Source organism: Humulus lupulus, chromosome 2, assembly GCF_963169125.1.
Source record: "Humulus lupulus chromosome 2, drHumLupu1.1, whole genome shotgun sequence".
Taxonomy (NCBI): Eukaryota; Viridiplantae; Streptophyta; class Magnoliopsida; order Rosales; family Cannabaceae; genus Humulus; species Humulus lupulus.
In genome coordinates, this window is record NC_084794.1 from 276,644,086 (window position 1) to 276,669,691 (window position 25,606).

The 25,606-nt window shown below is 39.0% G+C and overlaps 2 protein-coding genes across 2 annotated transcripts; both read right to left on the minus strand.

The window, feature by feature from the left end:
• Positions 1 to 14,407: 14,407 nt before the first annotated feature.
• LOC133819486 (UDP-glucuronic acid decarboxylase 2-like) lies at positions 14,408 to 18,279 on the minus strand. The gene is made up of 7 exons (XM_062252750.1): positions 17,470 to 18,279; positions 17,079 to 17,225; positions 16,663 to 16,742; positions 16,453 to 16,536; positions 16,213 to 16,287; positions 15,039 to 15,131; positions 14,408 to 14,941 (listed from the first exon to the last, which is right to left on the minus strand). Exons 1-7 carry the CDS (start codon positions 18,116 to 18,118, stop codon positions 14,723 to 14,725), a joined length of 1,347 nt encoding a protein of 448 aa, XP_062108734.1. The 5' UTR covers positions 18,119 to 18,279; the 3' UTR covers positions 14,408 to 14,722.
• Positions 18,280 to 19,103: 824 nt separating this feature from the next.
• LOC133819487 (protein pleiotropic regulatory locus 1) lies at positions 19,104 to 25,074 on the minus strand. The gene is made up of 17 exons (XM_062252751.1): positions 24,787 to 25,074; positions 24,602 to 24,626; positions 24,363 to 24,465; positions 23,945 to 24,023; positions 23,054 to 23,116; positions 22,837 to 22,921; positions 22,318 to 22,410; positions 21,671 to 21,734; positions 21,396 to 21,481; positions 21,213 to 21,314; positions 20,987 to 21,070; positions 20,631 to 20,691; positions 20,474 to 20,540; positions 20,286 to 20,363; positions 19,995 to 20,059; positions 19,800 to 19,877; positions 19,104 to 19,708 (listed from the first exon to the last, which is right to left on the minus strand). The coding sequence occupies exons 1-17, from the start codon at positions 24,918 to 24,920 to the stop codon at positions 19,536 to 19,538; spliced, it is 1,440 nt and encodes a 479-aa protein (XP_062108735.1). The 5' UTR covers positions 24,921 to 25,074; the 3' UTR covers positions 19,104 to 19,535.
• Positions 25,075 to 25,606: the final 532 nt, after the last annotated feature.

Consider the following 25,606-nt stretch of genomic DNA (forward strand, 5'->3'; position numbering starts at 1 on the left):
GAATCTGGAAAGACGATGGGGGTCATCGTAGGCAATCCCTTACAAGCCAAAATCTCCGAGCCCAGAATCGCTGTTCGCCCGGAATCAACGTCGGATAAGAGAATACGAGCTTGCGCGCGAGCAAGAGGACATTCGAGCTCATTACCGCCGTCAGATAGATGAAGTCATCGAGGGGAAGAGGAGAGTTCTTCGGGAAGCCATCTATCCGGAATCTAATTCAGGCCCTAGGCCGATTCCTCTCGATCCTGCTTTAAAGGTTACTGTCGCATACCCCCCGGAGAGCTCAAATTTTCATTAATGGGGGAACCTTCCTCCTCACAGCCGAGGAGAGAGATGTTCGAGGCCGAGCTCTACTGGAGCACGGTTACCACAACCAGTCAAATATCTGAAATCCTGGCTTTCCATGGCCTTGGTTTGTTAGGCACCTTGAAGTGTCGAGCTTCGACTGGTCAAGAACGGAGCTGCTTTGCCCCTGGCGGCCGCGACGCCATAGTGAAATATGCGGCATGGAGCCAAGAACGTATGAGGGCAGGAGCATTACTGCCCTTTAAGTCTTTTTTCAAAGACTTTACTGATTTCGTTGGGTTGGCTCCTTTCCAACTCAACACCAATTCGTACAGGGTGCTGTCTGCCCTGAGGTCCTTGTACCACGAGCTGGGGTGGGAAGGACCTTCACCTCAAGAGATTTTATATCTCTTTTGTTTAAAAAGTAACCCCTCCCGAGCTCGGGGAGGGGATGGCTTTTACTACCTCTCGAGCTACCCCAAGGAGACGAAGGTTTTTGGGGATCTTCCCAACCACTCGCCTGATTTCAAAAGAGCCTTCTTCTGGACAGATGGTCTGTCCCCGTCTCGACATTATTCGTTCAGGCGGATTCGTAAGTATTCTCGTTACCTTTATTTCTGTGCTCGAGACTTTAGTTCTTAAATCCATATTTAGTTGAAATGTGTTTCGCCTTTCAGCTAATTTTCAGTGTCCCACCCCTGAGGAAGCAATGAAGGGGCACAGAGAGGCCTTGCTCCAACTCCCTTATGGCAGGAGGTCTCTCTCGCACCTATTACATGAGGGCAAGCTCCGAGCTTGTGGGCTGTTGGGAGAGGGTCAGTCAACCTATGACTGGTCCAATAAAAAATATGAACACTGGGAGGAGGTGCCACTGCCCACAGGCGCTCTTCCTTCGAGGAGAAAAACGAGGCTGCCACTTCCAGTTCGCCCAAAGAGCCCGCTGTCTGGGAATGAGGCTAATGATGAAGCCTCGAGCTCGGATTCGGATGAAGGTAAAGTCCTTCCTACCTCGAGAATGTGGTCCCCGACCTTACTAAAACATAGGCCCAATAGGTTAGTCTCGTGCCCACAGGATAGATACCACTTCTACATATGGAGTTGGGTAGATGACTGCGTCCATAGGTTTGATAGTGGGCTCGGGAAATAGGACACCATGTACACCACAGACGAGATGTGGAACGGGATAGTCGTTCAGTATGGGACCAACGATTATAGGGACCTCTCGAGGTTATCACCCACATAGAGGGAGGGCACTCCCCCCGCCTCCTCTGAAGACGGGGGAATTTCATGGTCCCCAAGTTCGAGCTCGGGGGAGAGTTCCAGTTAGGTTTTTTCTTTACCTGGCTTCCCTCTCTTTTCAAACTTATTATTATTGTTTAACTCATTGTAACTGTGCAGGTGCCATGAATCCCGACCTCGACGCTGTGCTCTTTAGCGATGGGGGAGCTGGCGCCTAGAGGAGCAAGCGTCCGAGAATACCAGGGAGGTCCGACCGACCGTCCAAGGTACCCAGACGCCGCGAGACGAACCCCACGGCCCAGACTACTGTGAGCATAGCCACGAAATCGACTGTCCAGGTTGATGCGTCTGGCTCGACCGTGCCCATCTCGCTTCCTCCGATCGAAACTCAAATAGCAGTTGTTCGGCCCCCGAAGAAGCCTTCTACCTCCAAGGTTCAGCTGCCGACGGCCCGAACTCATATTGAGGAGTTCGTGCTCGATGGCGCCGCTGGGACAGAAGGGGCTGTGCTCAGCTCGGATGTCCTTTCTCGAGTGGGTCAGAGCTTTTCTGGCTTCGGCGCCGACCACTGGGACCTCATGCGCAAGGCCTCGGATTGCAATACTCTTTACAACAAGAGTATCGAGCTTACTGCCGCGGTAACCTTCGTAACTCTCCTTTAAATGTTTGTACCTCAGCCCGCGATCTAATTCGTTCTTTGCGTTTCAGGCCCTTGTCGTTTCGGCACAGCTCAACTATAAGCTGACCAACGAGGTCCAAACGAGCATGTCTCTGGCCCAGAAATCGAAGGATCTCGAGCTTAAGATGGCTGATGAGCTCAAAGACTCGAAGTCTGAACTTGAAAAAATGAAGACCCGTCTCGAGGAGCTGGAAAAGTCGAATGCCGAGCTCGAGAAGGCCAATGCCAAGCTCGAAGAGGAGAAATCTGTCACCTTCGACTTCATGGAGAGCGAGAAGGCCCGCCTCCTGGACGAGTATAAGGAGCAGAAGGAGAAAACGGTCGACCAGGCCATGTACAAGCTTTGGGCTGATAATGCCGACCTCAATACTAGCTTCCTGGGCCCTCTCGAGGCCACATATGTTGAGCGGTGGAATGCCCGTCTCAAGGCCAGTGAAGCTGCTCGAGAGGCGGCTCAGAAGGATAGTCATGCTATTCGTCCTGGGGGGTCCGGTGCTACTGATGCTGAGAAGGCCAAGGATACTCCTCTTCCTTAAATCTGATCTCGGGGAAATCATTTATTGGGGCTGCGTCCCCTTATTCTTGTAACTACCTTAATTTATGCCCACGGGGCTGATACAATCTTTAAATATTACTTACATGTGCTTTACATTTCTTGGTTCGAAATATTTTGCACATTTTTTATGGATGAATCAGTTATGTTTATTTATTCATACAAACATAGTTTGGATTTTAGGCTCGAAACTCGATGCATTCATGCATAGTTTGTTCGAATTATCCGCTTCCGACCTCGTTATTTATCAAGGTCGGATATTACTTTAACCACGAACCCGGAAGTACTTATATGGTATGTAACGTATATGATTTGGTTATATCTTTTTTGTTTAGTCACTTTTCCTCATCCTCAGTTTTTTGCTCCGAGGTTAAGAGTTCGAAACTATTTTTCTTTAAGATATTCCAGCCTCGATCTTGACTTGTTTCGCAATAGGTTTAGGTTCCTACTTATCGTCGATTAATTTTTTGGCTGGTTTGTTCCAAACCTGTTAAGTTTGCACATCTGGTTAACTCCAAACGTTTTAGGTTTTTGGTAGTTCGGTTATGTCCGAACTCTCTAAGCTCGTATACTTGGTTATCTCCAAATACTTTATGTTTTCGATAATTCGGTTATGTCCGAACTATCTCAGCTCGTGTATTTGGTTATATCCAAATACTTTGTGCTTTTTGATAACTCGGCTGTCCGAACTATCTAGGCTCGCGTATTTGGTTATATCCAAATACTTTACGTTTCTGATAATTCGGTTATGTCCGAACTATCTCAGCTCGTGTATTTGGTTATATCCAAATACTGTGCTTTTTGATAACTCGGTTATGTCCGAACTATCTAGGCTCGCGTATTTGGTTACATCCAAATACTTGATATATATATATTTTATTTTTTAAGCTGATGGTATATATACCAATGATGCCCCCTTAATATCCTATGAGTGTGACCATAGGTTATTAAATTAAGAGAGATTGCAAAAATAAAAAACAAAAAGAGATTACATATTGAACAAAATAGATCTTTTATTTGATGGAAATCAAAAACAGACAAGCTAGTACAGATAGAAAATCATGGTTATAGGCAACACTCCTCCTACACTACTGATAGTAAGGTCTAAGGTGTTCGCCATTCCATGCTCGCGGTACCAGGCTCCCGCCCAATCTCGCAAGTTTGTATACGCCAGGTCGGATGACTGACTCTATCTGGTACGGTCCTTCCCAGTTCGGCCCGAGCACTCCCGCTGCTGGATCTCGGGTTGCTAAGAATACGCGTCTCAACACCAGATCTCCCATTCCGAACTTTCGATCTCGAACCCTCTTGTTGAAATATCTGATAGTGCGTTGTTGGTAATCGGCATTTCTCAGCTGAGCCTCTTCTCTTTTTTCTTCGATCAAGTCTAGGGTTTCTTCGAGCTGAGTGTGATTTGAATTCTGATCGTAAATTTGAGTCAGATCGTTGGGATTTTGACTTCGATGGGAAACATTGCCTCGCAGCCGTATGCTAGAGAGAACGGGGTATGTCCTGTTGATGTCCGAGCCGTGGTCCTATACCCCTAAAGGACTTGAGGCAATTCCTCGGGCCATCGTCCCTTTGCTTCCTCCAATTTTTTCTTTAGAGAACTCTTGAGAGTTTTGTTAACGGCTTCGACCTGACCATTCGCTTGAGGGTGGGCCACTGATGAAAAACTCTTTATTATACCGTTCTTCTCGCAAAAATTGGTGAATAGGTCGCAATCGAACTGAGTTCCGTTGTCGGATACGATCTTCCTCGGTACTCCATATCGGCACACGATGCTCTTTACAATGAAATCAAGGATTTTTTTTGAAGTTATAGTTGCCAATGGTTCGGCCTCCGTCCATTTTGTGAAGTAATCCACGGCGACTACAGCATATTTTACTCCGCCTTTGCCAGTCGGGAGAGAGCCTATGAGGTCGATGCCCCATACTGCAAAAGGCCATGGGGATGTTAACATGGTCAGCTCGGATGGTGGGGCTCGGGGTATCGTGGCGAATCTCTGGCATTTGTCGCATTTCTTCACATAATCGAAAGAATCTGTTTTAATGGTTGGCCAGAAATATCCCTGGCGTATTATCTTCTTGGATAGGCTATGCCCCCCGGTGTGATCTCCGCAGAATCCTTCATGGATTTCTTTAATGATTTTCTTAGCTTCGGGAGGGGTTACGCACCTGAGTAACGGCATGGAATATCCCCTTCGGTATAGCTTACCATCCATAATTGTGTAACGGGGAAGTTGATACATCAACTTTCGAGCTTGGCTCCAATCTTTTGGAAGAACTCCGTTTTCGAGATAATCAACTATGGGGGTCATCCAGGTCGGCTCCGTTTCGATCATACACACATCTTTTTCTTCTGGCTTGTTAATGCTAGGTGCTGATAGATGTTCTACGGGCACAACATTTAGTTCTTCGTTTTCGAGGGACGTGGCGAGTCGAGCTAAGGCGTCTGCATTCGAGTTTTGATCGCGGGGAACTTGTTCGATTGTATAGAATTCGAAATTCTCTAACGCGGATTTTTCCTTTTCCAAATAAGTTGCCATTCTTGTGCCGCGAGCCTGATATTCTCCCAAGATTTGATTAACCACGAGCTGGGAGTCACTGTAGCAATGTATAGCTTTAGCTTTGAGCTCGTTAGCTATACGAAGTCCCGCGAGTAAAGCCTCGTATTCGGCCTCGTTATTCGATGCTTTGAAGTCAAATCTTAGGGCGGAATGAAATCTGCTTCCTGCGGGGGTAACCAAAATGACCCCTACCCCTGCTCCATTTTCATTTGACGAGCCGTCGACGTAGAGTTTCCACAGCTCGTGGGCTGTGGTTATTACCTCATCGTCGGCTATACCCGTACATTCCACTATAAAGTCCGCCAATACCTGTGCTTTAATAGTCGTTCTCGGGTGGTAAGTGATCTCGAACTGTCTGAGCTCAATAGCCCATTTAAGAAGTCGACCTGAAGCTTCTGGTTTAGATAGGACTTGTCTAAGTGGTTGATCAGTCAGCACATGGATGGGATGTGCCTGAAAGTAGGGGCGGAGCTTCCGGGATGAATGAATTAGACTGAGCGCGAGTTTTTCCATCAATGTATATCTTGACTCTGCCCCCAGTAATCTTTTACTGATGTAGTAAACGGGTCTCTGCACCCCCTCTTCTTCTCGGATGAGCACTGCGCTTATTGCGTGTTCGGTAGTTGAAAGGTATAGGTACAGTATTTCTCCCGTTTCAGGTTTTGACAGGATGGGTGGTTCCGCAAGGTGCTTTTTGAGCTCTTGAAAGGCCAGCTCACATTCCTCCTTCCATTCAAACTTCTTACCTCCTCTCAATAAGTTGAAAAATGGAAGACCACGATCTGTAGATTTCGAGATGAATCTGCTTAGAGCCGCCATCCTGCCAGTCAGACTTTGGACATCCTTATGCCTTCGAGGTGAGGGCATATCAATTAGGGCCTTGATCTTGTCGGGGTTAGCCTCGATTCCACGAGAGTTTACAATAAAGCCCAGAAACTTTCCCGATGATACCCCAAAAGTGCACTTCTGAGGATTTAGCTTCATGTTATACTTCTTGAGCACGCCGAAGCACTCTTCGAGGTCATCAACATGGTTCTTGTTAAGTTGAGACTTGACAAGCATGTCATCAACATAAACCTCCATGTTGTTCCCAATTTGTTCTGAAAACATCATGTTTACGAGCCGCTGGTATGTGGCTCCAGCATTCTTGAGCCCGAATGGCATGACATTATAACAATATAGCCCTTTATCCGTGATGAAGCTCGTATGTTCTTGGTCTGGGGCGTGCATGGGAATCTGGTTATATCCAGAATAAGCATCCATGAACGACATCAGGCCATGCCCCGCTGTGGCATCCACGAGCTGGTCAATCCTTGGTAACGGAAAACAATCTTTTGGGCAAGCTTTGTTGAGATCTGAGTAGTCAATACAGGTTCTCCACGTCCGATTGGGCTTTGGGACCAACACCGGATTGGCTACCCAGTCAGGGTAAAAGGCGTCCCTAATGAAATGGTTTGCCTTTAACCTGTCAACCTCCTCCTTTAGTGCTTTCTTCCTGTTTTCGTCCAGCTGCCTTTGCTTTTGTTGCTTTGGGGGAAAACTTTTGTCTATGTTTAGAGCATGGCTTGCTACATTCGAGCTTATCCCCACCATGTCGGAATGCGACCATGCGAAGACATCCTGGTTTTTCTTCAGGAAGCAAATTAATTGTTATTTTGTCTCATCTGGGAGGTGTTTCCCGACCTTCACCTTCCTCAAGGGTTCAGCTTCCTCGAGCTGAATTTCTTCGAGCTCCTCTAGAGGTTCGAGGTCAACTTTCTCCTCAATCCTCGGATCAATCTCCTCGTCGATTTCTAAGACCGTACCATCTTTATTGTGTATGATAACGAGAGCCTGAGCGCTCGTTTGCTTCTTTCTCAAAGAGATGATATAGCACTCTCTCCCTGCCAGCTGGTCTCCTTTTAATGTCCCGATTCCGCTAGGGGTCGGGAACTTAAGGGCCAGATGCCTTATAGATGAAACTACCCCCAGCCCGACCAGGGCGGGTCTCCCGAGCAGCACATTGTAGGCAGATGGTAAATCTACTACTACAAACTCCATTATCTTGGTTACCGAGACTGGGTAGTCTCCCAAGGTCACAGGGAGCACAATGGATCCCATGCAGGCAGTTCCTTCTCCTGAAAATCCGTACAAAGTAGTTGCACATGCCTTCAGGTCGCGAAGGGAGAGTCCCATTTTCTCGAGGGTTGCTTTGTAAAGAATGTTGACTGAGCTCCCATTATCTATGAGAACTCGGCGGACTCTTTTGTTGGCGAGCTGAAGAGTAATAACCAGCGGGTCATGATGTGGGAACTGAACATGGGAGGCGTCCTCCTCAGTGAAGGTTATGGGTTGTGATTCAACCCTCTGGCTTTTAGGTGCCCTAGGTTCGGGTTCATAAGGAGACCCGTCCCCTGTCTTAAGCTCGTTAACATATCTCTTTTGGGCATTCCTGCCTCCTCCTGCGAGATGAGGCCCTCCCGAGATGGTTATTACGTCCTCTCCATCTATCGGGGGGGGGGGGGGGGGGCTGTCCTCTTCCCGAGATCGAGAGTTATTATTTTGTGTCGTCGGAGGCGCGGCTACTTTCTGGCTTGCGGCCGTCTGACCAGAATTCTGGTTTTTGACATACTGCCGGAAGTAACCTCTCGAGATCAACCCTTCGATCTCGTCCTTCAGTTGTCGACATTCATCAGTTGTGTGTCCGGTGTCTCTGTGGAACCGGCAATACTTACTGGAATCCCTCTTGGACTTTTGATTCCTCATTGGGTCCGGACGCCTAAAGGGGACCTGGTTTTCATTAGCCAGGTATATGTTTTCCCGAGACTCGTTGAGCTCGGTGTGCACTTTATACACGGAGAAATACCTCTCTCCTTTCTTTTTCTTTCCTCCCTCAGCTTCGGAATTACTTCCTTCGTTCTTTTTTCTCTTGGATGGGTTCTCCGAGGCAGGCTTTGATGCCGCTGGGTCCGCCGATGTTGAGGCAGAGTTGATGTTTATCGTTGTATTTTCAGACTGGGAGGTCACTTTGAGCGTCGACCTCGATTCCTCTACATTGACAAACCTCTGCGCTCGTCTGTTAAACTCGGTTATCGACCTTACCGGTTTCCCTTGCATATCTTCCCAAAGGGCACTTCCCGGTAATACGCCAGCTCGGATAGCCATGAGGTGTCCGCTGTCATCCACATCTCGAGCTCGGGCTACTTCCAGATTAAATCTTGTCAAGTAACTCTTCAATGTTTCACTCGGTTGCTGCCGGACGTTAGTTAAGGTGGATGCTTCTGGTCTGACCCCTACCATTGCTCTGAACTGCTTCTTAAAGTCTTTGGACAACTGCTCCCATGAGGTTATCGAGTGTCTCTTGTACTTTTCGAACCAACTTTTGGCAGGACCTGCCAATGATGTTGGAAACAACATGCACCTGAGCTCGTAACCCACGTTACTTGCTCTCATGATAGTGTTAAACGTGCTCAGGTGACTACATGGGTCGGTCTTTCCCTCAAACGTAGGGACGTGAGGAATCCGAAACCCTTGAGGAAATTGAGTGTCAGAAATATGAGGAGCAAACGGCTCGAGCTCCTCATCAGAGTCCTCATATCGACCATTTCCTCGTTCGTTCTTTAAAAGCCTAAAAGCTCTTTCGAGCTGATCGATTCTTTCTTGGACTGGGTCAGTAGGAGGTACTGTTTGGAATTGACTGTCATTGATCGTAATTCCAGGATCGCGTCTCCGCGAGGGATCTCTACGCTTATTCAAGCGATCCCTTAGGTCCGGATTTGTTTGATCTCCATTCCCTCGACTCTGATTCAGATGATTGCGCAGGTCGGGGCGATTCTTGCGACTTCCAGTATTCTTACGACCTCGGTCATGCTTACTGACCGACCCGGTATCTCCGGAATCTTCACTGGTAAAACTCATTGCGCAGTTATTTCGAGATGGATTCTTTCCACGTCGCCTCGTCTCCGCGGTTCGAGACCGAGACGTCTGACTTTTCTCAGATGGAGCGCCTCTCCGCTCCCGGAAAGTCTCCCTGTTCCCTTGTCCATTCCCTGCACGCCCTTGATCCTGATCTCGAGCAGGTTGAGCGTTTCTGCGGGGCGGCGAAGGATATCTTATGGGTGATGGAGGGAACCGTATTGGCGACGGTGGCTGCCACCCTTGCCGCGGCCTAGAGGGTCCTGAATTTGCCCGAGATGGGTCTGTCGCATTCGGTGCGCTACCAGGTACCTGAGTCTGAGCCTCTGCAGGGGTTCGGTTATTCTCAGTTCCTGCAGGCACTTCCACAGGCGGGTTAGGCGGGACCCGAGCTCGGGTACTCCTTTGAGGCCTAGGAGGAGCAGATGGTTCTGCTGGCGCCGAAGGTTGAGTTGGCCTCCTTGTGGCAGCATCCTTTCGTGGACGTCCACGGGGTCTCCGGGGAGGAACATGCACGTCCCTTGGAGGAGGGACTTGGTTTTTGCGCGGAGGCGGGGGTTGAGCCACCTGCGCCTCTGCGGCTATCCTAGTCAACTCCTCATTCCGCTTGTTGGCCTCTGCCAACAGCTGTTTCAACTGCCGGTTTTCCAGTTCTACAATAGGAACGTAACGTTCGGGATTGTAGTACATATCCTCATCCCTTGGCGGAGGCGGTGGTCCCCGGGAATCAGAGGACCCACTTCTCTCCTCAGCATTCGGGTTCTCCATTAGTTGTTTTCCAGGACGCCTTGGGTAGTTTTCATCAGGGGTGTTATGATTGTTCGCGGCCATGACTTTTTCAGGGATGAACGCTTAAGGCTCTCAATGAAAGCACCAAACTGTTGACGTCGTTTTTCGTCAAACAGTGAAAGAAGAGCACGTAAACGATAACTGAAAATGGCCAATTCAAATAAAATAATATAAACACACGATTTTTACGTGGTTCAGCAGTTAAATCTGCCTAGTCCACGAGTCTTTGTTATTAAACTCAAGATTATCTCCAGGAATTCTTCAAGAATGAATTCTCCAGAGTTTTCTCTCAAGGTTCAGAATTTCGGTCCCTTATAATGGTGCATGGCTTCTCTATTTATAGAGAAGGCTAAAGAATACTATCCCACATATTTTGGGTAGTTACTCTTTTTGTATAAATAAAATTAATGGTTTTAAATGCCTATAATCAGATATACAAGGAAACGTCCCCTAAAGACCAGGAGACGTATGATACCAAATAATATCTCACGATTCTAGGGGATTTACAATAATAAATGAGGATTACATCTCATATTTATAACACTTGCAGATATTCAAGGTGGTTATCGCGTATCTCCAAGGCTTTAGCCTCCCAGGTTTCCCGTCATCTATCGAGCTAGAAACATCTCCCGAGGCCACATGATTTTCGAGATCGTACGTGCGTCGAGCTCGGGACCCCGGATCCGAAGTCGTCCCTGAAGATGAGTGTGTTCCCAGAGCTATCTTCCGAGATCATGAATACTTCGAGGTCATCATACTCGAGGTCGTCTATATCCTGCAAGCTCGACATACAATCCTGGAGCATGTTTCCAACCTTATGAGTCCACTGATTTGCGAATCCAACTTTCGAGATCATAATTAACATAGCTCGAAATCTAGGTATAACATGTAGATAATAGAAATTCTTGGTTTTAACAATTTTTTTTGTTAACATTAACGAAATATTTTAAATATTTAATGGAATATACCTTTAAAACTAACTGAAAATATATATTTATTAATTATATTAATATAAATTCAAATATTATAAAATATCATTATTATAATCATATTTAATATAAGACTACATATATAATAATTATATTAATATAAATTCACATTCAAATGTATCATTATTATAATAATATATAATACAAGACTATAAATTTAATAATTATATTAATATAAATTTAAATGTTATAAAATATTATTATGATAATATGTACGCCCTGATTTTCCCACGGGCTGATTAGCGAGCTGGGATACGGCCTAATCAGGACTACCACGTGAACATCCCCAAGACCGGAGCTGCCGTCGTAAGATCCTACCTTCTTAGCTCGAGGTAACCTAAGGGTTCGCCAAGATTGCTTAAGGACTGGGCCTGGGCTCTGAGGACCACAGGTCAAGGGAAGCATCCAGCTCGAGCTGGAGTTGTACGAGCTGGAGTTGGTGGCTGTGACCTTTTATAAAGTCAATCACGCAAGATAAACGTGCATATATCAGACATCACGTGTCTGATATACCCCTGACTTCTCGGACACGCAGCAGGAACGTGCGTATTCAGACATCCACAACTGGTTTGGGCCGTGCGGCCCATTATCCCCTTACCTATTGATTTGACCACACTAATGTGTCAGGTTTAGGAATTAATCATGAATGTCACAGAGTTGACATGATAGGTAAGAAGGTCACGGGATGACCTTCTTACCTACTCCCAGGTGCCTTCTCCTATAAATATGGAGACCTTGGGAGTTAATCGAGGTTGGATTCTATATTGTAAGAAACACCCTGTAATCAAATACCCAGTATATAGCAATAATATTGACTAGTGGAGTAGAAGGATTTTAACCTTTGAACCACTTAAAAAACGTATTTTGAGTCACCATTTCATTTCTAAGATCATTTATCTATTTCGGTTCAACCTAAGCACTAATCCATTTCTCTTCTTTTTTTAATTACCTGTTGGCGAAGAATCGCATCAACATAATATTATATAATCCTAATTTTGTACTAAATATATTAATATGAATTCAAATATTATAAAATATTATTATTATAATAATATTTAATACAAGACTAGATATTTAATACTTATATTAATATAAATTTAAATATTATAAATATCATTATAATAATAATATATGATACACAATCTTAATTTTTATTAAAAAAATTATCATTTATGTTTAAAAAGGTTATCATAAATATATTTTTAAAAAATTATAAACAATGTTTTGGTTTAATTTTTCATTTAATATATTTATGTCATTCTTTTATATATAATATTGTTTAGTTATTTGAAATTTATATGACAATCATACAAATTTAATAAAAAATAATTAATAAATTATATAAATAAAACTAAACAAACGTGCATTGCACGTTACTTGTATCTAGTAATTTATATATATTTATATATATATATATATGCACATAGGTGTGGAGTTGATAAGAAGTGCCCGCAATCAATATATATATATATCAAAATAGAGGAAATTACATTTTATATGAGAATTTTAATAGAGTGTGCAAAAATATGGCATTTAAAAAAAAAAAAGTTAATCTATGGCTTTTTTTTTAAGAATTATCACTTTTATGGGTTTATTTTATCATATTTTTGTATGAAAGTTGGTTTATGTCATAGTTTTACTGTTAATCAAGTTTTATTAATTTGGAAAGGTATGTTTGTAATTTGATTATTATTTTTTTAGCTTATTTGTTTTTTTATATTACTAATTTTATATTAAATTTTTCTTTGGTTTTTTTGCAATTTTTTTTGTAATATGAATTGGGTTTAAAATGATTTTTGATTTATTATCAACATTTTTTTCTTTTTTTTTAGATTGTACGTTTCTTTTTCCAAATCCTAGGTAATGTAACCAATTACTTGATTGATCTTTGACAGTTATGTAAAAAAATCCTAGAACTAGGTTAAATAACATGTACTAGGAGGGGTAACTAGTTATCCTGGGAGGAGTAACTTTCTGCCATAAGAGGGGTAGCCAGTTACCATAAGAGCGGTGACAGATTACTCATGTTAAATAGAAAAATAAACATCAAATTTGAAGGAAAAAGAGGAAGAACACTTCATTAAAAAAAGAAGAAGAAGTAACTATGATTTTAGTAACATAGGTAACCAGTTACCATAAAGTAACCAGAAATATACACACACATCAGAACGTGAAGGTAACAGTTACTCCCAGAAATATACACACAAAGAATGTGAAGGTAACCAATTATCCCCAGAAATATACACATAAAGAACGGGAAGGTAACTAGTAACCACAAATCTGAAGATAGAAAAAAAAATCAGATCCACCCCCCTTCCCTTCTCTCGCATCTTCTTCATATATTTTTTTTTCTAGATTTGAATGTTCTCATCAGGGTAATGGGTTACCCATTCACGTTTTCATATTATTATTAGTTTTTTTTTTTCAAATTTTGGTGTTCCTATGAGGGTTACAGTAAAAAGAAAATGCTGAGAAAAATTTATTTGAATTTTATTATATATAGTGGAAAAAATTATAAAAAAAATTATAATAATAAAAGATAATAAATAAAAAAATAGTAAAATAATTATGTAATGTTAAAATATGTGTGAAAATAAGAAAATAGAATGAGAAAAGAATAAGTACAAAAAATGAAGAAAAAAGAAGGAAAAAAACTTAGGAAATAAAACTAAAAACTTATGAAAAAAAAACAAAACAAAAGAAATGATGAATGAAAAAAAATAGATGAATGAATAAAAATGAAAAGAAGAAGAAGAAAAATAATGGAAAAATGAAAAGAAAAAATATAAAAGAAAAAATTTGTTGAAAAAATGAAGAAAAAAAAATGGAAGAAGAAAAAAATGGAAGGAGAAAATAACAAATACAATAATGAAGAAAAAAAAGAAAGAAAACTGAAAAAATAAATAAAACAATACAAATGAAAGAAAAAAAATAGATAAATGAATAAAAATAAGAAGAAGAAAAAAAAATATGAATAGAAAAAAAAAAAGGGAAAAGATGGAAGAAAAAAATAAATAAGGAAAAAAAGAAAGAAAAAATAATAAAAAAATATAAAATTAAAAAAATAAAATAAAATTACTTTCAAAATCAAATAAAACATAACTATGATAAAAAATGTGGCATTTCTATATTTTAATTAGCTACTAATTGTGTTTTTCATAATTTATTTATTTTTTAAATAAATTTTTCTATACAAATTAAAAAAAAGTATAATTATCATATTTATGTACATTGAGGCTATAAAAGTCATATTTTTAAAAAATTCCCATCAAAATATTACACACAATTACATATCATAATTTTTTTAATCAATTACGTTTATTTAAAAAATAAAGACATCGCACAAAGAAATTTTATATCTATCAATAAAATTATATAACTTATTGATTGATGAATTGAAAAGTGCAATGATACCAAAAGTCTTAATAGTTTGCAATCTAAATTGATAATTGGATATTAACATTATATTTTAGTCAACACTCAAGGAATGAAAACCGTTACATTATACTTTGTCAAATTAAGGAAAAAAAATGTATACTCAAAAGGGATTATTTCAAGCAGTTGTAAAATCAAATTTATTCCCATAGAAGGTAAACATAAAGATCAGCAGAAAAATAGGTTATCAAAATGGGGATATTTTTCATTTTCTTTTTCTTTTTCTTATTATCATATCATTTTATTTCTTTCTTCAATTAGTTGTCTCTTAACTTAACATGTACTCCAAACTATGCTGAAGAAGCAGCCTCAGTGTCCTTTTGGTCACCAAAAATACGTTGCCTGAAATCAGAAACCATTAGAGGAAGTCCTTTGCGGAGGGACACAACAGGCTCCCACCCAAGTAACTCCTTGGCCTTTGAAATGTCTGGCCTCCTCTTATGGGGGTCATCCTCTGTGTTTGGCTTAAACTCTATCTTTGCATTTGGGTCTATTACTTCTTGCACAACCTACAAACAAAACATTTATAGTCCAAACAATCTTTAAACTCATACTAATTATTCTTTTTCAAACTATATATATATATGTATGCGTATGACAAGTTACCTGAGCGAGCTCGAGCATGGTGAATTCACCAGGGTTGCCAAGATTGAAGGGGCCAACATGTTCACCCTCCATCAGCCGCATCAGACCTTCCACCTGTATTAGTTTTTTTATTTTCCACATAAAACACTGTCACTTTTACGTGTTTTGTTTGGACTAGACATCTAGAGGCTCTAGCAGCTACAACAATAACAACAAAAAATGCTATACGTCCTTATCGTCCAATTAATTTTTTTTTTTTTCAATATGATCAACAATTGTCAGGAGTCAGGACCATATGAAGAGTATAGCACATTACTATTGTTTCAACCATTTATGCGTAAGCACTTTAAATGAGAAGCGCTTATCATACTAAATGAAAATGATGTTTCTCAAGAAAATTATTGCAGGATTTGAAAACACATATGCCTCCATTATGTGAGATTAAAAGGCATCTGGCCGTTCTTCGTTGACAAATCCACAGAGATTCGTCAAAGAAGATATATATATATATATATATTTGATTTAGGACCCCCGTAATGCACAGAGACTATTTCAAACTGACAATCTTCGATCACTATATATGTACAATTAGAAAATGTTTTATTACTTTTCTACTATCCCAACTAGCAACCATTTTTTTATCCTATTCTTCACCAACAAGAAAAAATAAAATAAAACATTTAAAGATCGTATGAAGTACAATCACGAATGACTTTGAAAGTCAACCATATCGTTATAAGTATCAATTTAAAAGCACGAATTTTCTTATCACATGTGTTAATTTCTCAAGCACTGAGCATTTTGGAAGCTTATTTGGGCTATAAAAGTACAGTTTCCACATGTCCACAAATTATATATTTCCACAAACTATAAAGTTCATTAATATGAATAATATTTATCACGCATTACTGGTCCAATAGCTTCTTCGTCTAAAAAGACATGTCAAATTGGTTAGGTAGGTTAACTAATCAAAAGTCGGTACGTATACTTAACCAAAAAAACAGTTCTGTGTCCAAAGATTATTTGTGAACTTTAATTACTCTATATCCCTATCATGAATATTATAGCTATATATTTGACATATTCATATCACAAGCAGGCAATCTTGAGCCTATATGCATGCGTTTAGATTAGATCAAAATATATAATTGAAAAGAGAACAACTTAGAAAACATATAATATTTTTCTTTATTACCAGGTCAGAAACGTATTGGAAACTCCTTGTTTGCTTCCCATCACCATAAACTGTCAATGGCTCTTTTCTCAATGCCTACATAAAATATATAAAAACTTACATTTGTTAAAATTTAGTGAAATTTAACCAAGAGAATAACCTTATTATCATATATGAATACATAGACAAACAAAATCGACGAAACTAAAATAATTTTATATATAGATAGTCAACAGAGCTAGGAAAGCTTATAATAATAACCTGAGCTACAAAATTGCTGACAACACGACCATCGTCGATGCACATACGTGGTCCGTAAGTGTTAAAAATTCTAGCAATTCTCACCTGCGTTATTTAATCCAAAAACACAGTACTCAAGTTAATCAACTCCATGATATTGTTACATATGACTATTATCACAGTAAAAAAAAACATTGATAACTATAAAAATCGAGGTATAAAAATTGGCACCTCAATTCCAAGGCCTCTATGATAGTCCATGCTCAAGGTCTCTGCTGTTCGTTTTCCCTCATCATAACAGCTCCTCACACCTAAAGCCACACACATATATGCATAACAAGAAATATGTATATATCAACCTCTAACGAAAAGGGGTGTGAGTTTTAACAGCTTACTATAAAGAAATATATATAATATCCCAATAAAAAACTATAATGGGTCAGACGCGCGCTTACACGACAGAAATGATGCTATGTCATAACAAGTAACAGTAAGAGAAAAGGTCATACACATACACTAATATAGTAATATATATAGTTTCCATGCAAGGGTTTTAAGCTTTATAACGTTAGAGTGAAAGCAAACTCAGTCAGAAGTAGCAGAACTAAACTACAGTAGTTAAAGAAGAGCTAGCGAGAGAGACTGACCGATGGGGTTAACATTGCCCCAATAGGACTCGACCTGAGGGTGCTGCAAAGGGTCACCATACACTTCACTGGTGCTGGTTAACAAGAAGCGGGCCCCAACCCTCTTCGCAAGTCCCAGCATGTTCAGTGTCCCCACCACATTGGTCTTGTAGACCCCACCCAAAGCTACGAGTCAAGGTCCCAACCCAAATACTCGAACAAAATATATATGGGAAATGGGAAACTTTATGTATAGAAGCTATGAAAATAAAAATAATGGGTTCTGCAATCATGAAAAACGTGAGCTTAAAATTAAAAAAAAAAGGTGGGTCCGAAAAAACCAAAGATAATTCTGGAATCATACAAATTTTCTCGTGAAACAAACAGATGGATAATAAAGATAGAAAGGATATGATGGTCTTGACTGGATTAAACTTGTAATGAACCGGAGAGGCCGGGCAAGCCAAATGGTAGATCTGATCGACTTCGAGCAATATAGGCTCAACGACGTCGTGTCGAATGAGCTCAAACCTTGGGTTACCAAATTGATGAACCAAATTCTCCTTACGACCCGTAAAGAAATTATCAACGACGATGACGCTATCACCCCTAGCGATCAGACGGTCCACGAGGTGGCTCCCAACGAACCCGGCTCCGCCAGTCACGACGATTCTGAGGCTCTTCCGTTTCAATCCCAAAGGAACTTTCCCGCTCACTTTCAATGGCGCAAACCCATCTCGTTTAGCAGTAGCACCGGTACTCGTCTGGTAGAGCACCCTCCGAGTCGGGAGGTCCGACCCGGACTCAATAACCGGGTCAGACCAACGTTGTTGTTGTTGGTGTTGATGATGATGTTGTAACAGAGGAAAAGTGTTGAAGAACAAGGTAGCGATGGCGATGCCAATTAAAACGAAGACGAGTCGTTGATCTCGAAAGGAGAAGCGAGTCGTAGTCGTTGATCTTGGTGAGTGTACTTGATCTTGTACTTGGCCTGATTGGTTTTCTTGATGTTGAGCTGGATTATTAGTGTTGTTGCTCCGGTGAATAAGCTCAGAATTCATTTTCTATCTCCAGTTTTAATTGGAATTAGAAAAATTCTCCAGAAAATTGGAAGAGAAGAAGAGGAGGATTTTATTTTATGATTGGTTGAGTTAATAGAAAGAAGAAGTGAAGAGAGAGATAGAGAGAGAGTTGTGTTGTGTTGTGCGTAGAAAAGTGAGGAGTTTGATGCATGAAATATGGCTATATAACCGCTCTCATTTCCTGCCACGTCTTCTCTTTCATTTTAATTAAATTTGGACCTTATAAACGACAAATATCACTTATTATTATTAAAATCTATATGCATTCTACATTTTCTAATTTATAGTTATTTCTTTTATATTATTTTAACTTTTATTATTAATCTATTTATAACCAATAATTTAATTATTTCGAATAATCGACATTATATTCTAAACATAGTTAGCAGTCGCACTTTGTGCAGTGCAGATATATTATCTTGTTTTAATATATTTGTTAACATTTTTTATAAAAAAAAAATAAGTAATAACAAATAAATTAAGATTTGGTTTTAAAAATTTATTCGAAATGAAATAAACAAAAAGTTACAATACTATATGGGAATGGCAAGGACTCGTACTTGTCTATCTGGGCAACTAAAAACAGGGAAAGGTATCATCTTTCTTCACATCAAAATGACCGCATAATAGCTGTTGTTCGGCCAAATGTAGTAACAATATTTGAAAAGTTGCCACACATAAGATAGGAATGTGTTGGGTAAATGTAATTTTCTCACAAATAAAACCACAAAATTAATATTGGTTGAATATACAGAAAAATTTGCCTGGTAAGAAATCAAAATATTTTCTTAAAATGAGTCGTGACATCCTCTGAATTGTAAAGAGTGAAAAGGAAGCTCTCTTTTGCACTACATCTCATTATATTATTTCCCATATTAATTTTATTGGTAATTTATAATATTTTTAAAGTATAAAATAGATAAATAGTGCATTTACACAAAATGATGCCAAAACAAAAAACAAATAAATAAAAAGATTGTACTATTGAATATTATATTGAGAATTGCTAGTAACACTTCTACACTTTATACTCTAGTCTTGTTCTAATTGTGTAAAAGAAACCAGAAAAAAATGTTATTAACACAAAACTATCATATTATATCAAGTTAAAAAGGGAGGCAACTGTACCATTTTTGGTGGGAGTAGGTTTCACTACACTATGTAGCATTGGAAGTAGAGCATGCACATTGCTCGACCAAGTCTCTTTAACCCATGTGAGACCATATGTTACCATCCCCCCTATCCTTTTTTTTTTCATTAATGATAATTAATCTTGTTTGTCATTCATTAGCAGAAATCAACAAAACTAATATTCTTTTCGAACTAACAACTGGCAGCTATAGCTACAAGTACAAAACATTCCGAAAAGAAAACCACAGAACAGATGGGCAAAACCCTAGAATCGCCGGAGATCTTTCGGGGGCTTGAAGTTGAGTGGATGAGTTTCTGGGGTGGCATTTTCGTCTTCTTTCCACATTTTTATTGTCTTGTCAGCTTCACAAGTAATAAGCCTTGTACCAGTAAGATCGTATTGAGCAGCATATATACCAGCTTCACTATCCAATGACCCTGTAGTAACATATTCGTTAAGGTTCAGTATTCTCAACAATATTCATTCAAACCCCCACAATGAAGTTAAAATAATAGTTTAAACATTTACCAGGCTGTACAATTGTTTGGGCTTGCTGGAAATTGTGACCACTCTTCCAATCCCAGAACCACAAACTTCCGTTGTCACCTTTGGTAAAAAAATTTGGCGTCAAGAAGTCAGAAAATTGTACCATTTTGTATACCAAATAACTCTTCCGACCATAATACGGATTAAACAAAATACCCAGTTGAGATTAATCCTTACCTCCTGTAGCCATGACACCATCCTCATTGACTGCCATTGCGTTAATTATGGTCTTTTGCTGGGAGCTGCTCAACAAATTACAGTCATGTTGCCACATTAGAAGGGAAAAGAAAAAAAAATTGCTTGAAAAACAAAATAGGTAAGAACAATTACAAAATTACATATGCACAAATATCGGACCAACAGAAGATGAGATAATACAGGGGAAAGCTTGACATTGTGCATCTAAGATTCTAAATTTAGCAACCCCTTCCAAGTAAATAAGGAATAAATGGTGGTCAAGTTACTCACAGCATGTTGTGTAAAAATTCCCCTCTTGGAAGGCTGAATTTCTTAATGTTGTCGGCCGATGCAGAAGCAAAACAATTCCTGAAAGAAGTAAAGGAAAAGTGAAACCAAAACCTTCCGTATGAAAACTACACCAGCTTTATTCTACTGTATATTTTAAAAAGACAGTCACGACAAAATTAGACACCTACTCTTTAGGATGCTGTGCCATTGCACGGACCGACTTCTTGTGGTGAGTGAGGGTCGACATGGTTTTTCCTGCAAAGAAATAAATAAAATGTTATGAAAGGAAATGTATGTATGTATGTATTGAAAACTATTATGTTCTAGTTTTAAAACACAAATTACCATTTCTAAGGTCCCAGAACTTAATCGTTGAGTCATGAGACCCCGTTACAACTTGAGGATCCTGGAGAATGAGATAAAAAAGTTGAGAATAACACATATAGAGCAATATGGACAAAGATACAATGAAACCCCCAAAGAGGGACAACATTATAATTTTCATTTTCGTAAATAACAAAGACAGCTCTATCTAATCAACCCGTCTCAAAACCTAAAAAATGTATTTACAAACAGAAAAGCAATCCAGAACAGACTCGATATGAATTACCCTATTTTCTTGAGATCACAAAACAAATAGGTAAATTGTAAAATAAATTTAAAGAAAAACCAAACAGAATAAATAATGAATATATACTTACTGTTGGCCGAGTGAAAACTGAGCACACTGTGTTGTCATGCCCAGAGAGTGCATAAATTTGCATCTTGCTACGAATATCCCAGACCTGAAAATAGTCACTGAATTATTATGCACGCACTCTAATCCAACATACAGAAATAGCTATAGTAGTCACTAGTAAATGTAAAAAAAATCTGGTATAATCTCTGTAAAAGTAACTTTAGTTATGGTAAAAAAAATTCACATACTCGGCAGACAGAATCACGTCCCCCAGTAAGGAGAATGTCAATGGTGGGATGAAGAGCCAAGCAGTATACACCACTTAGATGCCCATGATACGATCGAATAACCTAAGCAGAAAAATTGTGGTACATAGCAAACTTAGTAACAAAACATACACAAATTACATCTCTCGAAGAGTTGGTGCTCACCTTGTTCTGTTCAAGGTCCCAGCATTTTACTTGTTTGTCATCACCAGCAGAAAACATATATGTATGTTTGCTGCTAACAGCAAGGCCTAAAGGGCAAAAAATAATAAGTCATCAGATAATTCATACATAAGTTAAGTATTAAGTGCAATCATTAGTCTTTTTTTTAGTACTTGTTCTCCATCTGAACATGCAGTTGTTAGGCTCTGATTTAGTTCTCCATGGCATAATAAACAATAGCAGTCCATACCACCAGTGATAAATTATAAAGAACTAACCTCGTACTTGTTCAATATGTCCTGTCAGTGTAAGCTTTAGCTTTCCACTTCCTACATCCCATATCTGATAAACCAAGAATCAGAAGAACAAATTAGCACCTCCTAGATAAATTGCAAAAAAGTAGTAGGGATTTCAAATTGTATAAGCTTGTGCAAATTCACATACATGTGCCTGCCCTTGCCTCCTTGTGTGAGTGTGTGTGTGGGGGGGGGGGGGGGGAGAGAAAGAGAGAGAAGACACATACACATGTTTAGTTTCACAAAAGTATTCCACAGAATCATCAACTCATGAACAAGATCGGTAGATAAAGGTTTTGATAAATTACTAAGCATATTAATCTTTCAACTAAAATTCCAAAATGTATCCAAAAGCATGAAAATGATGACATAAGACCACTGATAGGGCTCATCTTAAACATCATCAACCAAGAAAACATGAAATGACAAGAAATAGTAGTTACTAATGTAAGCAAATTCAAAAAATCTAGTAACTATAAAAACATAGAAACAATATAAAGACCAAAACATTTCAAACCAGTAGACAAAAAATGCAAGGTAAATCCACAAAGCCCAAAAATCATCACACAATCTATTCAACATAATGTCACCAAAACCAAATCATATAGTTGAATCTTAAGGTTTAATACCTTGATTGTTCGGTCAGCAGAGCCAGTACAAAACCATGTATTACTAGGATCAAATGCGACAGATCTCACCCATCCTAAGTGGCCGCTAATCACCTGCACAATTTAGTTGACAATGAACAAGAAGTCCACTTAAGTAAGCATATTTACCCAGCCAAAAAAAAAAGTACGTATATTTTTTAATGATACCAATAGACATACATAATCCTTCAAACTAGGACTAGAAATTCATTAATTTCGAAGTCTCAGTCCAGTAGGGGAAAAAAGACAATAATATTAATAATATAATACAGAATAACAATGCAGGACTATGTATTATCAGAGTGATAAAGTAACAATTAAAAAAAATACTCATCATGTCATTACACACTCCTTAATTAATCATTAAATGCTCTCAGAGTAGAAGACCCAAAAGGAACCTAAAATATATGTACATGCATCTGTTCTGACTGATAACAGAAACAAACAAATTATAACAAAACAAAGCTTTGCTACCACATTATGTAATATTGTGATTCTTACCCTGTAGTTCTTCCAAGGAGCACGCCATACAGGACGAGGCCATCTGCTAGGAATTCTCTCCATTAAAGCAGAAGTCGAAAAATTCCTGTAACAAATAATAATAATAACAGCTTTAATTGGAGAGAGGGAGAGAGCATGTAACAAAATGACATTCTAAATAATACTTTAGCACTTCATAAAAGACATGATATGATTTAGAGAAGAATAAAGCAAAAACCTTTCAGGCAACCCTGAAGTTGATATGATGTCAGTGCTCCTGCCTGAAACTCCTGTATCATTCCTGAAAGGAAGAAAACAAAAACATAGATGCACGAAGTTTTCATGGCTTGGAAAAGACCTTTTTAGCAATCTACATAGCAGGATCAATACATGCCATAAGCTTGTACTAAACTGACATATTCACCAACAGTCTGTTCCTTATACATTATCCAAAGGGGAAGGTCTTGGATGCAATATGAGTAGGATGTACTTTTTTTCATAACTATATTGAGTATTAGAACTATATCAAGACAAAATATGTAAATTAATACTCAGATTAGCATGAATTCTAAAAGGGAGTTTGACAGATCACTGGGATATTAAAAAGATAAAACTAAACACCAAATATTAGGATCCTAAACTTCTGATGCAGTAAAACAAAACAAAAGGCAAGAGGCGCAATAAAAGCCAGTAAAGCTTGGAGCAAATATGACTATATGAGGTAGAAGAAGAGCGGACAAAAGGTGAAGTTTAGTGTAAACACGGCAGAATAACCCTTCAAATATGTTGTAATATCTCAATTATGTCACGTTATTGTGTGCAAACATTGGGTGTAAGTTTCAAGTGTCACTTTCTTCAATAAATATATGAAAAGAAACTGATTTGTTTATAACAGAAATAAGCAAATAGAATTCTGGACACAACAGGATTGTTACCTAACTATAATTCTAGGTAGATTAAATTTCCTTACTTATCCCAAATTTATACATCAATATGCTTATCCTAAAATTATACATCAATATGCTAATTTTCTGTACAGGCAAAACATGCCTAAATAATGAAAATAATAAAACACCCACTGCTCTCTAGATTTTCCGGAATAAAACAAAACAGTGGAGAATGTACTTACGGTGTTCTAGGTACAGACGGGCCAACAACCAAAGCATTTTGAGACCCCCCTCTTTGTGAATCACTAGAGCCCTCAGGACCTGCACAATCTCAAAAACTACATCCAATTAGAGACTTGAACATGTCAAATTGTCTAATATAAAAATAGTTTCATACAGAACTTGTACCATCAAATATCATTGTGCAGCCTTGCAGCAAATTGTGTTTTTTTTGGAACACTAAAAAATCACTAAAATACTATTATGATTCTAAAAAACTTGTTATAACTAACAAGAATATGAAGTCTGATTGATAATCTTAACCTAGAACAGGAAACAAGTAAATTTCATATATAACTGACAACTAGAGCTAATACTGCTTGCGCCACTATGTGAATTGGCTGTATGCGCCCGAACTGGAACAAAATAAACTGTACCTACCTGGAAGTGCAAGCACATTGGAAGGAACTGTAGGTTGAGGACGACCCTCCTGGCGATTGGGTTGGCTACTCGTATTTTTGGTTCCTCCATACTCGATATTTATCTAAAGGGGTAAATTCAAGTGTTTTAGCAAAACCAGTACAGCCATAGCCACTCACTCTAATGTAAATTTAAAGAAGAAGAAGAAGAAGAAGAAAAAAAAACATTTGAGACATAGCAAGCGAATTGAATTGACTAACCTTGTGATTGATACGTATCTTTTTACTGTAAAAAAAAAACCCCACATTAGTCTCACTTTTGAAGTTTCCTAACCAACTGAGAAAAATCCTAAGTTGAAACTTCCATGGAATCAAAATTAAATGGAAACAAGTAAAAAAGAGGACAGGAGAAAACAAAGAATTAAGGAAAAATCTAGAGTTTATACCTTTCGAGATCTGGGGGAGCTATACGACCTTGGACTGGGGAAAAAAGGTCAAGGGCTCGCTTGAGCGACTTGAAACTGAGTTTCTTAAGGGATTGCGGCTCCACCGGTTCCATCTCCAGCGTGGGCCCTGGCATACTCCTCTTCCTCTTCTTCTCAGTTACTCACCCAGTTCGAAAGTCGAAACTCTGTAACAGTATTAAAGAAGGCTAGGGTTTTAAGGCAGTGGGTCACTTCTTACTCACCCTGTAGCCCCAGATTGCCTGAAAGAGAAAATTGGAAAGAGGAAGAAGAAAGAAGAAGGAAACAACGACGTGAATAAAACCTCGTCTTGGGTGGGTGGGTGGGGCTATGCCGGTTCGAAACCCGATCCGACTCACTCAAGACTTTTGTTGTGCTTGGGCTTTACTGAGTAAATGAAAAAGCCCATCATCATAGGGCTCTATTAACGTTATCCTATACCCATTTTTTGGGTTTCCAGGTTTTTTTTGGTTTTGCAGGAATGAAATTTATTCATTGAAAAAAAGACAAATTATAGGAAATAGCCCAAAATAAAGTCATCAAGAAGTTAATGTCCTCATTTTTAAAATTGTAGATAAATGACCATTTTACATTATTGAATACCTAAATTGCTCTTTTTTATAATTTATTTATTTGTTTAGGACTGTATGACTTTAATATAGTGGTATATGTATATTAGTTTTGTTTAATTAGTTTTTATTTTAAAGTTATATTGATTTTTTAAGTTTTTTATAGGTTGTTGGTATATTATTTTCCAATTAGTGTATATGTTTTTTGTGGTATGGTATATAATTTTTTGTTG